This window comes from Eretmochelys imbricata, unplaced genomic scaffold, assembly GCF_965152235.1.
Source record: "Eretmochelys imbricata isolate rEreImb1 unplaced genomic scaffold, rEreImb1.hap1 Scaffold_34, whole genome shotgun sequence".
In the NCBI taxonomy this organism is placed as follows: domain Eukaryota; kingdom Metazoa; phylum Chordata; order Testudines; family Cheloniidae; genus Eretmochelys; species Eretmochelys imbricata.
The window spans coordinates 463,255-477,133 of NW_027554346.1; the positions used below are offsets into that span (position 1 = coordinate 463,255).

Consider the following 13,879-nt stretch of genomic DNA (forward strand, 5'->3'; position numbering starts at 1 on the left):
ATTCTCAGCAGAGGGTCCCAGGGGGTCAGCCAGGGGCCCTGCAGCTGGTGGAGAAGGGTCATGGGGCTCCACAGCAGAAGGGTGCCAAGAGGGGGTGCACCCCATAGATTGGGGGTGAGTTCTCTGCTTGGAGGGACGAGGCCTGAACGCCCCTGGGATTTCCTGCCTGTGACAAGGCATGGACTGAAGGGGAAAGGAGATGGGGGCAGACCACATCCCCTGACCCCATCTCCCCCCCCACACACATCCCCCAACTTGTGACCACCCACCCTATCTTGCTGCCCCACATCCTGTGTCCCTTCTCGTGGGGTAGCTCCACCCCATCTTCCCTAGTGTGTCCCCTTCACCCCATGGAACCCCCACCTGTGTCCTTCCCCACCCTGCATCCCCGCCATGCTCCCTGTCTGCCCAGTGCAGGCCCTGTGTCTGCGAGTGTCTCTCTCTACCCCGGCCTCCACATTTCCTGGTATGTCCCCTGGGGGGACTATGGGTGGTGTAAACACCCTTGCAGGTGCACTAGGAGCATGGGGGGATGGGACAGGGAGGGGGCTGCTTTCTGCCTGGGGGTCAGGCCTGATGGTCTCACCATGTCCCAAGTTATCCCTAAATCCTCAGCTCCTAGAGTCAGGGATTGGCAGGGGAATCCCAGCTCTCACTGGCATAGACAGGCGGGTGTGTGTGTGTGCAGGTGGGGGGGGGGGGCTGGAAATGATGCCGCTGAAGGTTCAGGGAGGCAGCGAATCCACATTGTTCATTCGTGTGTGTGTGTGGTGCAGGGAGTAAGAACAGCCTTTAGAGTAACAGCCGTCTTAGTCTGTATTCGCAAAAAGAAAAGGAGTACTTGTGGTACCTTAGAGACTAACTATTGGATGAAGTGAGCTGTAGCTCACGAAAGCTTATGCTCAAATAAATTGGTTAGTCTCTAAGGTGCCACAAGTACTCCTTTTCTTTTTAAAAACAGCCTGTGATTCCTAGGCCTGATCTGTGATTTTCAGGCCCAACCCCACAGAGGAGGGGGAGAGATGCTAGTGTGTGTGTGTGGGGGGGACGGACGGGGGAGGTGGTTGCCAGGGTCCCTAAGGCAGTGGTTGTCAGAGGAACTTGGTTGCTGGGGGTGATTGCAGGGGGGGTGGGGGGCGGTTGCCAAGAGGATGTGGTTGCTGGCAGTGAGTAGAAAGAGGAGCTCATCACCAAAGAGCGGTTGTGACAAAGTGGGTTTTTTCCTCCTTATTATGTTATATGTGAGCCTATGTGAGTCTCACTGTTTTGCATGAATACTGTGTGTGCCTCAGTTTCTCTGTGTACTGCACCAGTGCCTAGGTGGTGAGAATAAGGGTGTGTGACTTTTGCTGAGACCCTTGGGGGCAGGTGAGGTGGCTCCAGCTGCCTGAACATAGGTGATGGACAGTGCCCTTCATAACCTGAGACCCAGGAGGGGGATGCAACCAGGTCACACTTTGCCCGGGAAGCGAGACCAAAGACCAGAGGAGGGGCAATGGGGGTGTCAGAGGCCAGGCAGCTGGAAGTCAGTCAGTCTCTGCTGGCTTGGGCCTCAGGGGGAGGGTCAGGACCCTGGCTCTGGGCTCCCCTCCCACTACAATGGACTTTACTGAATGTTCCTGATGTCTGTGCTAACAAGCTCTGTCCTATGCTGTGTTCCTGTCGACTAATAACCCGTCTGTGTCACACGCTGGCTCAGTGTCCCGATTGGCTGCAGAGTTGGAGTGCAGGGCTCTCTGGCTTCCCCAGGGGCCCGGCCTGGGCAGACTCCCTGCGGGAAGCGCACTGTGTGGAAGAGGATGCTGAATGCTCTGAGGTCAGACCCAGGAAGCAGAAGCCATGTGGGCTTCTCGCCTTGGTGACTCCTGACTGGCTTCATTCGAAGCAGTTCCAGAGCACTGATCCAGTGACTCTGTACACAGTTGCCAGGGGGATGCAGTTGCCAAGGGCAGGTGCCGGGGTGGTTACCAGAGAGATTTACAAAAAGAAAAGGGGTATGTGGTTGCTGGGGTTGGTAGCTAGGGAGAGGCAGTTGTCAGGTCTGGTTGCAGAGAGGAATGGTGGTTGTGAGAGAGAGGCAGTTGCCAGGGTGGTTGCCAGGGGAGATGCGGTTGCCAGGGTGGTAGCTAGGGAGAGGTGGTTGCTGGGGTGGTTGCCAAGGAGAGGCGATAGCCAGGGGTGGTTGCTGGGGGGATGCGGTCGCGGGGGGGGTGCCATGGAGAGGGGGTTGCCAGGGAGAGGCCGTTGCAAGTGCTGGTTGCCAGGGGCCTGCGGTTGCCGGGGGTGGTTGCCAGGGCGAGGCTGTTGCCAGGACCGGTTGCCAGGGGCGATGCGGTTGCGGGGGGCGGGGTTGCCAGTAGGCCTGGGCTGGCGGCCCCGCAGACAGACCCCGCCCCGCCCCTTCGGGCCTCTCCGCTGCCTCCCGAGACCCCTCGGCCGGGCTCGGGCTTTCGGCTCCCTCCGGATCCGCTCGGCTGTTTCCGGAACCACCCGGCTGGCCCCGCCCCCCGCTGGCCCCGAACGCGGAAGTGCGGAGCCTGCGGCGGGGGGGAGCCGCGAGCCGAGCATGGAGGGTGCGAGGCGGGGGGTGCCCCCGGGGGGAGGGGCTCAGGGTGCGGGGGGGGGGAGTGACCCCCGGGGAGAGGGGCTCTGGTGGGGGGGTGACCCCGGGGGGAGGGTCTCAGGGTACGGGGGGGAGTGACCCCCGGGTGGAGGGGCTCAGGGTGCGGGGGGGGGGGAGTGACCTCCGGGGGGAGGGGCTCAGGGTGCGGAGGGGGGGGTGACCCCGGGGGGGAGGGGCTCAGGGTGCGGGGGGGGGGGGGAGTGACCCCCGGGGAGAGGGGCTCTGGTGGGGGGGTGACCCCGGGGGGAGGGGCTCAGGGTACGGGGGGGAGTGACCCCCGGGGGGAGGGGCTCAGGGTACGGGGGGGAGTGACCCCCGGGGGGAGGGGCTCAGGGTACGGGGGGGAGTGACCCCCGGGGGGAGGGGCGCAGGGTACGGGGGGGGAGTGACCCCCGGGGGGAGGGGCTCAGGGTGCGGGGGGGAGGGGCTCTGGTGGGGGAGTGACCCCCGGGTGGAGGGGCCAGGGTGCGGGGGGGGGGGAGTGACCCCCGGGTGGAGGGGCTCAGGGTGCGGAGGGGGGGTGACCCCGGGGGGAGGGGCTCAGGGTGCAGAGGTGAGGGGAGTGCCCCCGGGGGGAGGGGCTCTGGTGGGGGGGTGCCCCCGGGGGGAGGGGCTCTGGTGGGGGAGTGCCCCTGGGGAGGGGCGTGGGGTGCGGGGGGGGGGGAGTGACCCCGGGGGAGGGGCTCAGGGTGCGGGGAGGGAGTGACCCCTGAGGGAGGGGCTCTGGTGTCCCGGGTGGGGGGTTAGGGGGTGACCCCGGCAGGCTGGTCTGTGACCCCCCCATCTCTGCCCCCAGAGCCGTGTGGGGCGGATGGGCTGCGGGGGGGGCCCGCAGCCCTGCAGGAGCCCGGTCTGCCGGGGGCAGTGGTGGGCGCGGAGCTGGGCCCCGACCCCGGGGGAAGGATCCAGGCGCTGCGGGGGGAGCTGGCGGCCGCGCTGGCCGAGGTCGAGACGCTGCGAGCCGTGGCCACCGTGAGCGAGGGCACCAAGCAGGAGGCCGTGGCCACCGTCCGCCGCCAGTGCCAGGAGGAGGTGGCCTCGCTGCAGGCCATCCTCAAAGGTGAGACCCCCCCCCCGCTGCCTCCCGTGCTTCCCCATAGCCCCCATACACACCGCCCCAGGCAGCCCCCCCGTGCTTCCCCCCCGCTGCCTCCCGTGCTTCCCCATAGCCCCCATACACACCGCCCCACGCAGCCCCCCCGTGCTTCCCCGCTGCCTCCCGTGCTTCCCCATAGCCCCCATACACCCCCCCACTGCCCCTCCGTGCTTCCCCACTGCCCCATACATCCCCCGCTGCCCCCTGTGCTTCCCCACTGCCCCCATACACCCCCCCACACTGCCCCACTTCCCCATAGCCCCCATACACACCGCCCCACGCAGCCCCCCGTGCTTCCCCACGGCCCCCCTGTGCTTCCCCACTGCCCCCATACACCCCCCATGCTACCCCACTTCCCCATAGCCCCCATAGACATCGCCCCGCTCAGCCCCCCCGTGCTTCCCCACGGCCCCCCCGTGCTTCCCCCACTGCCCCCATACACCCCCCACGCTACCCCACTTCCCCATAGCCCCCCATACACACCGCCCCACGCAGCCCCCCCGTGCTTCCCCCCGCTGCCTCCCATGCTTCCCCATAGCCCCCATACACATCGCCCCGCTCAGCCCCCCATGCTTCCCCACTGCCCCCCCGTGCTTCCCCACTGCCCCATACACCCCCCGCTGCCCCCTGTGCTTCCCCACTGCCCCCATACACCCCCCACGCTACCCCACTTCCCCATAGCCCCCATACACACCGCCCCATGCAGCCCCCCATGCTACCCCACTGCCTCCATACAACCCCCTGCCATGCCTACTGCCACTCCCCACACCCCGCCATACTCTTACAGCTGTCTTCACATGCCCCCCGTCTCCGTACATCTACCATGGCCCCCAGCCACCTGGTACTGCCCCATATGCACCCCCGTGCGCCCGCCACAGCCCCATACGCACCCCTTTTACGCCTGCTGCCATGGCTCCCTGCCACAGCCCCATACGTACCCTCATATGCCTGCCTCGGCCCCCAGCCACCTGGTACTGCCCCATACGCACCCCCGTAAGCCTCCCCCCCCCATGCCCTTCAAACTTCTACCACCATCCTCATATGCCCACTACCCCTTCTGCTGCCCCATACTCCTGCTGCCATCGGCCGCTGTATACACACCCCCGTATTCCTACTGCCTCCATATGCCTACCACGGCTCCCGTCTGCACCCCACATGCCTACCGCCATTCCACACGCCCTCCATACTCCTACCGCTGTGCCCAATCTGACCACTTGCCCATCCCCCCACCTCCGTCCCCCACCTGCCACCAGCCCGATACAGACCCCCATGCCAAGCCCCCTTACATCCCAGGATACTGCCCCACGCCCCGTCCTGTGTGCCCCACTTCCTCAGTGCCCGTCACTGGGGATGTATGTCAGATGAGCTGGATGCAAGCTGCCAATGTCCAGAGAAGCCAGACACCCCTCCACACTGCCCCTGTCTGTGAGTGTCTGTGCCCCAGCCTGGGGATGGGCCTCTGCTCCCAGAGGTCCGGAGCGTTTGCTGGGTGGGACCTGGTGCTTCCTGTCGCCTCACTGTGCCCTCTGCTGCTTCCCCAGACACCATCAGCAGCTATGAGGCGCGCCTGGTGGCCCTGCAGCAGGAGCAGCATGGTGGCGGCTCATGGCGGGGCCGGGAGCTGAGCTGCCTGCAGCAACAGCGGGCACAGGGAAACCCCCTGGACTCGCTGGAGCGGCAGATGGAGAAGGTGAGGCAGGGGAGGATGGGCCCCTGGGGGTGAGGAGAGGGGCTGGGCCCTTGAGGGGTGTTGGGGACCCCAGGTTGATCTTCCGGCCCAGGAGAACTCTGAGGTGGTGCTAAGGGTGAGGGGTGGGTGGGTCCCTGGCTCAGGAGGAGTCTGAGTGGCTGTGGGAGAAGGGTGGGGGACGCTGGGGGCTGGAGAAGGTAGATATGGGGTGCTTGGGTTGTGGGGTCCCTGGCTCTTGCCCTGCTCCCCAGACTAAGCAAGACTCTGAGTGGGTGCAGGGTGGGGGGCACTGATGGGTGGGGGTGCGTGGGGAACGCAGAGCGGGTAGGTGGAGGGCCCTGTGGGTTCAGGGGTTGGGGCTGTAGTTGGAGGTCTGGGGGGTCCTTGGCACATGTCCCTGCCCGAGATCTTTTTTGTGAGTGGTAATTAGCTGTTATCACTCAGGAAAGAGATCTTGGCATCACTGTGGCTAGGTCTCTGAAATCATCCACTCCATGGGCAGCGGCCGCCACAAAAGCAAACAGAATGCTGGGCACCAGTAGGAAAAGGTTAGATAAGAAGACGGAAAATATCATATCTCCTCTCTATAAGACCATGGTACGCCCACATCTCGAATACTGCCTGCAGATGTGGTTGCCCCATCTCAAAACAGGTCCATTAGAAATGGAAGAAGTACAGAGAAGGGCAACGTCAGTGATGAGGGGTTGGAACAGCTTCTGCTTGAGGAGAGATGACAAAGACTGGGGCTGTTCAGCTTGGAAGAGATGACTGAGGGGGCACATGACACAAGAACCAGGGGTCACCAAATACCATTAGTCGGCAGCAGGTTCAGGTCAAACAGAAGGAATTTCTTCACACAGCGCAGTCAGCCTGGGGACCTCCTTGCCAGGGGGATATCATGAAGGCCAAAAAGTATAACTGGGTTCAAAAAAGGGTTATAGCAGAACCTCAGAGTTATGAAGCCCTTGGAAATGGACGTTGGTCGTCACTCTGAACCAGATGTTGTGGTGGTTCTTTCAAAAGTTTACAGCTGAAGCTTGACTGAACACAGTTTTGGTGCTTTACTGTGCAGAGGAAAAGCGCTGCTTTAACCAGCTTAATTTAAATGAAAGAAACACAGAAAGTTTCCTTACCTGGTCAGATCTTTGTTTAAACTTTCCCTATATGTTTAGTAGTGTACATTTAACACACCACTGTCCTGGATTTGCTTGTTTTGGTCTCTGCTGCCTGATGGTGTACTTCCAGCCCCAAAGGAGGGGTGTGGTTAGTTCATAACTCCGGTGTTCGTAACTCTGTGGTTCCACTGTAACTCAGTTCCTGGAGGGTCGGTCCATCAATGGCTATTAGCCAGGATGGGCAGGGATGCAGCCCCCTGCTCCAGATACTCCTAAACCTCTGACTGCCAGGAGCTGGGACTGAACAACAGGGGATGGACACTCGATAATTGCCCTGCTCTGTTCATCCCCTCTGGGGCACCTGGCACTGGCCACTGTCGACAGACAGGAGACTGGTCTAGATGGACCTTTAGTCTGACCTAGTCGGGTCGTTCCTATGTTCTTATGCCTCAGGACTACGAGTGCCTGTGGGTGAAGGGCGGGGGGTGCTGGGCATTGGGGGATGCAGAGGGGGTGATTGGGTGCTATGGGGCGGGGGATGTCGGGGGACGGGGCTGTGGTGCGGGTGCTGAGGGGCCGGGGGTGCTGGTGGCAGGGGATGTTGGGGGGCAGGGGCTGTGGTTGGGGGCAGGGGATGTTGGGGGACGGGGCTGTGGTGCGGGTGCTGGGGGCAGGGGATGCTGGGGGCAGGGGCTGTGGTTGGGGAGCAGGGGCTGTGGTGCGGGTGCTGTGGGGCCGGGGGTGCTGGTGGCAGGGGATGTTGGGGGGCAGGGGATGTGGTTGGGGGGCAGGGGCTGTGGTGTGGGTGCTGGGGGCAGGGCATGCTGGGGGCAGGGGCTGTGGTTGGGGAGCAGGGGCTGTGGTGCGGGTGCTGTGGGGCTGGGGGTGCTGGCGGCAGGGGATGTTGGGGGGCAGGGGATGTTGGGGGCAGGGGCTGTGGTGCAGGTGCTGGGGGCGGGGGCTGTGGTTGGGGGGCGGGGGATGTTGGGGGGCAGGGGCTGTGGGGCAGGGGCTGTGGTTGGGGAGCAGGGGCTGTGGTGCGGGTGCTGTGGGGCCAGGGGTGCTGGTGGCAGGGGATGTTGGGGGGCAGGGGATGTTGGGGGCAGGGGCTGTGGTGCGGGTGCTGGGGGCAGGGCATGCTGGGGGCAGGGCATGCTGGGGGCAGGGCATGCTGGGGGCAGGGGCCGTGGTGCGGGTGCTGTGGGGCCGGGGGTGCTGGGGGCAGGGGCTGTGGTTGGGGGGCAGGGGTTGTGGTGCGGGTGCTGGGGGCGGGGGCTGTGTTTGGGGGGCAGGGCATGCTGGGGGCAGGGGCTGTGGTTGGGGGGCAGGGGCTGTGGTGCGGGTGCTGTGGGGCCAGGGGTGCTGGTGGCAGGGGATGTTGGGGGGCAGGGGCTGTGGTTGGGGGGCAGGGGATGTTGGGGGCAGGGGCTGTGGTGCGGGTGCTGGGGGCAGGGCATGCTGGGGGCAGGGCATGCTGGGGGCAGGGCATGCTGGGGGCAGGGGCCGTGGTGCGGGTGCTGTGGGGCCGGGGGTGCTGGGGGCAGGGGCTGTGGTTGGGGGGCAGGGGTTGTGGTGCGGGTGCTGGGGGCGGGGGCTGTGTTTGGGGGGCAGGGCATGCTGGGGGCAGGGGCTGTGGTTGGGGGGCAGGGGCTGTGGTGCGGGTGCTGTGGGGCGGGGGCTGTGTTTGGGGGGCAGGGCGTGCTGGGGGCAGGGGCTGTGGTTGGGGAGCAGGGGCTGTGGTGCGGGTGCTGTGGGGCAGGGGATGTTGGGGAGCAGGGGATGCTGGGGGTCCCTGGCTCAGTCTCTCCCCACTCAGGCGCAGGAGGACTCGGAGCAGCTGCGCAGCATTGTCCTGCCCATGGAGGAGGAGATCGCCCAGCTCAAGAGCAAACTCTCCCGGGCCGAGGGGCTGATCCAGGGGCTGCGGGGGCCTGAGGTGAGACCCGGAGGGGGGGAACTGTGTGGGGGGAGTGGGGTAGTGGGTGCTGGGGGGCGGAGAGCCAGGCCATGCAGGAATGTGTTTGGGGGGAGGGAAGGGGTGCCCAATGTGGATGGACTTGGGCCGTTCTGACTGTGTGGGGGGGGCTCGCTCTGCCCTGTGACTCCTTCCCCCCCAGGGCTCACTCTGCTGCTCATCGGAGTCCCTGCTGTCTGATGCGGAGGATCCCAGCCGGGTGCCCCCTGCCCACCCTGGGGGAGAGGGGGATGAAGGCTCCGGACCGGAGGGTGAAGAGGAGCTGGGAGGTGGCATGGCCTTCGCCCGCGGCTGCGACAGCATCTCCATTGTCTCCATCGCCAGCTCCAGCGCTGGCTCCCCCCGGCCCCGGCGCCGGCCCAACCAAGAGCATGAGGACACGGCCTCCCTGCTGTCCACCGGCACCCTGGTGCCTGAGAGCATCTACCTGCCGCCCCCTGGCTTCCAGCTGGTGCCTGATGGGGAGTGGACGCACCTGCAGCAGGAGGTGAGACTGGAGGGGGAAGCTGTGGGCAGGGTGGGGGGCCGGGAGGTGGGAGTGGGCTGGGAGGGTGACAGATGTGTGGGGAACAGGGAGGAGGGCAGCTGGGGACGTGGGGAGCGGAGATCCTGGGGGGGATGGGAGGATGCTGTGCAGGGTTGCTAGAGCTGGGGTGCGGGGGATGTGGCTGGGATAGGGTGACCTGTGACCTCGGCTCCTCGCAGGCCAGGCAGCACCAGGAGTCCTGGCAGCAGCTGAGCGAGCAGCTGGAGGCGGTGATGCAGGAGAAGCTGCGACTGCAGGAGGCGTTAACACGGAGCAGCGAGGATTGTGCCAAGCAGGTACCATGGGCAGCTCCCCCTCCCCCAGTGCTGCCGGTGCCCCGCAGCCCCCTGCTAGCCCGGCCCTGGGCTTCCCCTGCTGCCCCTCCAGCTCTGCCGGTGCCCTGCAGCCCCCTGCTAGCCCGGCCCTGGGCTCCCCCTCCCCCAGCGCTGCCGGTGCCCCGCAGCCCCCTGCTAGCCCGGCTCTGAGCTCCCCCTCCTCCAGCTCTGCTGGTGCCCCGCAGCCCCCTGCTAGCCCGGCCTGGGCTCTCCCCGCTGCCCCTCCAGCTCTGCCGGTGCCCCGCAGCCCCCTGCTAGCCCGGCCCTGGGCTCCCCCTCCTCCAGCTCTGCTGGTGCCCCGCAGCCCCCTGCTAGCCCGGCCTGGGCTCTCCCCGCTGCCCCTCCAGCTCTGCCGGTGCCCTGCAGCCCCCTGCTAGCCCGGCCCTGGGCTCCCCCTCCCCCAGCGCTGCCGGTGCCCCGCAGCCCCCTGCTAGCCCGGCCCTGAGCTCCCCCTCCTCCAGCTCTGCTGGTGCCCCGCAGCCCCCTGCTAGCCCGGCCTGGGCTCTCCCCGCTGCCCCTCCAGCTCTGCCTGTGCCCCGCAGCCCCCTGCTAGCCCGGCCCTGGGCTCCCCCTCCTCCAGCTCTGCTGGTGCCCCGCAGCCCTTGCTAGCCCAGCCTGGGCTCTCCCCGCTGCCCCTCCAGCTCTGCCGGTGCCCCGCAGCCTCCTGCTAGCCCGGCGCTGGGCTCCCCCTTCTGCCCCCAGTGCTGCCGGTGTCCCGCAGCCCCCTGCTAGCCCGGCCCTGGGCTTCTCCTTCTGCCCGCATCTCTGCCGGTGCCCTGCAGCCCCCTGCTAGCCTGGCCCTGGGCTCCCCCCCTCTGTCAGTGCCCCTTATTTCCAACCCGCAGCCCCCTGCTAGCCCAGCCCTTCCCCCAGCTCTGCCAGTGCCCTGAGGGCTGACATGCAGCCCCTCTCCCTGTGGCCAGGTTGCTTCGTGCTGATGGCTGAGTCTCTCCCAGGTGCTGGTGCTGCTGGATCAGATCCAGAACTCGGAGCAGCTGCTGCAGAACCTGCAGGCGACCGTGTCCCAGACCCAGCACCGGACCCAGGAGCAGATTGTGAGCAGGGGGGTGCCCGGCAGGGCGGGGAAGACTAGGTGCAGAGGGTGGGTGCGGGGAATGGAGGGTGGGTGGCTGGGGGGCTGGGATCCATGGTGGGGGTCACTGGTGAGGGGGATCCAATCCCTCTGCTCACCCCACCCCCTCCTCCAGGCTGACCTGGCATCATCTCACAAGCGACTCAGCTACGAGGTGCAGCGGCTGAACGAGGAGAACGAGGGGCTGCGGGGCTCCCGGCCCACCCCGACCCCTGCTGAGGAGCCACCACTGCCGAGCTCCGTGCAGGTACCGCAGGGGCTGAGACCAGACATCCAGGGGGTTGGGGGTCTGTAGGCCATCTCCCTGACCCTCCCCAGGGGTGTGTGTGGGGTGGGGCAGGGGGTGCACTCCCATGCAAACCTCCAGTCCCTACCAGGACCTGTAGGCGTTGGTGGAGGGTGGGGATATCGAGGTGTGGGTCTCACCCCCAGTCCCCCAGGTGCTGTAGGTGCAGGGTGGGGATATTGAGGTGTGGGTCTCACCCCCAGCCAGCCCCCCAGGAGCTGTAGATGCGGGGGGGATATCGAGGTATGGATCTCACCCCCCCTCCCCCCCGGAGCTGTAGGTGCTGGCATTGGGGGTACCGACGTACGGCTCTCCCCCATCGCCCCCAGGAGCTGTAGGTGCTGGCTTTGGGGTACAGCTCTCCCCCCCCATCTCTCCCCAGGAACTGCAGGCACTGGTGCGCCGGCTGCAGGAGGAGGCTGGGACCCTGCGCCGAGCCAGTGAGCACCATAGCGAGCGGCTGCGCATTGAGATCGTCACGCTGCGTGAGCAACTGGACGAGGAGGAGGCCGCCCGGGCCCGGCTGCAGGGGGTTCTGGAGGCCCAGCTGGGGGCCCAGCGCGAAGAGAGCCGTAAGGGGGTGGCTGGGGGCATGGGGACAATGGTGGGGGAGGGGAAAGGGGTCGGGCTGGGGGTGTCATGGCAGGTAAAGCACCCCCCCTCACTGTAACACTGTCTCTCTTCTCCCCCCCGGCCCCCTCCCGCGGCTCCATCGCTCCCACCTGCAGAGGTCATGGAGGGTAAGTGGGGACTAGGGGAGGGGGGTGGGTGTGTCGGTCGCTCACCCCCACCCCTCATGGTGACCCCCTGCCCCATCTGTGTCTCCCCAGCCTCCCTGTGCAGCCTCCGGTCAGAGATGGAGAGGCTACAGCAGCAGCTGGGACAGGTGAGGGGGCTGGTGATATGGGGGGAGGGTCCTTGGGAATGGGGAGGGGCCTGTTCTGTGCCCCCTAAAGGTGTGTGTCTGGCGGGGAGGTCTATGCTGAACTCGTCCCACACAAGCAGGACATGCCGTGGGGGGCAGGACACTGATTTCCCCCCCCAACCGCTGCCCAGGCAGGGCACTGGGGGCAGAGGGGATGGTGGGGTCACGCTGGTTTCCCCTTCCCCCCTGAAGGCAGAGCAGCGGGCACAGGGGCTGGAGCAGGACATGCAGCGGCTTCAGGGGGACCTGACCCAGCGTGACCAGCAGCGCCAGGCCTGGGAGCAGGAAAAGGTGAGTGAGCCGAGCCAGCCCCTCCCCTGCACAGCACCCCTCACCCCCACTGGGGCAGGCTGCCTGTTCAGACACCCTTGGTGCCCCCACACGGGTCTCTGGGGGTTTGGGGCACTGGCTGTTAGGCAGTGCCGTGGGGGGCGCCCCTCATCTGTCCTGGACTCACTACGCCATACGTACCTACCAGGACAGGTCTGGGCATCTTGCCTGGGAGCCAGCTTATCCTCTGGCTCTGCGCCCGCTCGCTGAGAGCCCCAGCGGCTGGCTCCCACGTGTCCCCCTCCCGGCCAGGCCTGGGACCTTCCTGTTCGGTTCTTGATGCACACGTAGCCCCTGCCCTGCCTTCCAGCCCCCTGCTCCGCAGCGCTTCCCCAGGCCAGGAGCTAGCTGGTCCTGGCTCACAACCAGCACCACATCTAGCCGCCTGCCCTGCCCCGCCCCAATGGGCCAGGGACCCCGCTTACAGCAGGTTGGCTGCCGGTGTGAGATCGAAGGGGCATCGAATGACACCTTAATCCCGCCGCCAGTGCACCTGGGGGGATGGATCCTTCCGCCCCCAGGACAAAGGGGCGTGTGTGTAAACTGAGCCCCACACCTGGTTCAGAAAAGCGTTACATTTCCCACGTTGCTCCTTCCACCCTACACCTCCCCTGAGTGCTCTGCAACCACCCCAGTGGGGCATGTAAGGCAGGGACCAACCAACTGTAGCTGGTCCCAAGGCCCTCATGGTCTCTCTTTCCCAGGCTGGGCTGGAGTGGGGGTGCAGAGGAGTCAGGGGAGGGGGCTGGTCCCTGAGCTGTGACAGTCTCTCCCCAAGGCCGGGATGTGTGCGGGGGGTGTTGCAGAGGAATGGGGAGAGGTGGGAGGGCTGGTCCCTGAGCTGTGACAGTCTCTCCCCCAGGCCAGGCTGGAGGCAGCACTGTCCGAGCAGCAGGGGAAGCTGCAGCGGTTGCAGGCGGAGCTGGACACCAGTGAGCAGGTGCAGAGAGACTTTGTCCGCCTCTCGCAGACTCTGCAGGTACCGGCTGGGGGGTGTCTTGGAGCAGGTGCTGTCTGTCATGGGGGAGCTGCGCCCTGTCGGGGGTGAAGGGGGGTGTCTCCGTGGCCCAGGATCTCGAGCTATCTCTCTCACTCTCCTCTCATCCCTCAGGTGCAGCTGGAACGGATCCGCCAGGCCCCCTCGCTGGAGCAGGTGCGCAGCATTGTGGACGGGACACGGCTGAAGGATGTAACGGAGCTCAAGGAGCCCTGAGACGCTGGGACAGCAAGAGGCCCTCCCCTGGGTGGGGGGGCATGGATGCCACCCACCCTTCCCCTGGGCAGGCACAGACTCCAACCCCTTCCCTTCCCCACTAGGGGGGCCTTGGACACTGCCCATGCCCCAGGCCAGGCTCTGAGTGGCCATCCTCTACTAACCCCCTTCCCCAACCACCTGTGGGGGATTAGGGCCATCAGCCTGGGGAGACGGGTCCCAGCCTCTCTCTGCCCCCCTCCCCGCCCCAGCTCAGGGATGGTGCCCCCCACCTGCACACTAACCAAAAATGCAGCTGCTGTTCACCCCCCACAAGAGCAAGGCCTATGGGGCAGGGAGTCATGGTGTGGCCCCCAGCTCTGGCTCACACCACAGGAGACAGCATGTTACTGACAGTTACTAACACTGAGGACTGGAGCTGGGGGAGGCCAGCTCCAGCTCAGTGTCCATCCTCCATTTCCCCCCTTCCCCCAGCTTCCTCCTCCCACAATGGGTGGGAAGGGGCAGGGCCAAGCAGGGCCCACTGGCTCCCCTGCCACTAACAATCCACCAGCCTGCCTTTGTGTGGAGGGCCCACAGGGGGCAGGGTTAATAAAGGTGACTTCGTGACCATACTCTCTGAGCGACCTGCATCCATCTGTCTGCTTTAACGTTAAAGTGGTCCACTTTCTC

The 13,879-nt window shown here is 66.0% G+C and overlaps 1 protein-coding gene across 3 annotated transcripts; it reads left to right on the top strand.

Moving 5' to 3' along the window:
• The first annotated feature begins 2,500 nt into the window (after nucleotides 1-2,500).
• RABEP2 (rabaptin, RAB GTPase binding effector protein 2) lies at nucleotides 2,501-13,821 on the top strand. 3 transcript variants are annotated; one of them, XM_077806891.1, is made up of 14 exons: nucleotides 2,501-2,573; nucleotides 3,420-3,683; nucleotides 5,261-5,409; nucleotides 8,341-8,460; nucleotides 8,642-8,986; nucleotides 9,205-9,321; nucleotides 10,317-10,415; nucleotides 10,569-10,700; nucleotides 11,122-11,311; nucleotides 11,468-11,479; nucleotides 11,570-11,625; nucleotides 11,857-11,955; nucleotides 12,857-12,973; nucleotides 13,106-13,821. In XM_077806891.1, the coding sequence occupies exons 1-14, from the start codon at nucleotides 2,567-2,569 to the stop codon at nucleotides 13,205-13,207; spliced, it is 1,809 nt and encodes a 602-aa protein (XP_077663017.1). In that variant the 5' UTR covers nucleotides 2,501-2,566; the 3' UTR covers nucleotides 13,208-13,821. The 3 variants fall into 3 exon arrangements, with proteins under 3 accessions (XP_077663017.1, XP_077663018.1, XP_077663019.1); XM_077806892.1 differs by having other exon boundaries at nucleotides 8,347-8,460; XM_077806893.1 differs by lacking the exon at nucleotides 12,857-12,973.
• Nucleotides 13,822-13,879: the final 58 nt, after the last annotated feature.

Bases quoted from the DNA above. Each gene is read 5' to 3' on its own strand.
- RABEP2 (XM_077806891.1), top strand. The intron at 5,410-8,340 runs GTGAGGCAGGGG...CTCCCCACTCAG, and splicing joins TGGAGCGGCAGATGGAGAAG to GCGCAGGAGGACTCGGAGCA. The intron at 9,322-10,316 runs GTACCATGGGCA...AGTCTCTCCCAG, and splicing joins GCGAGGATTGTGCCAAGCAG to GTGCTGGTGCTGCTGGATCA.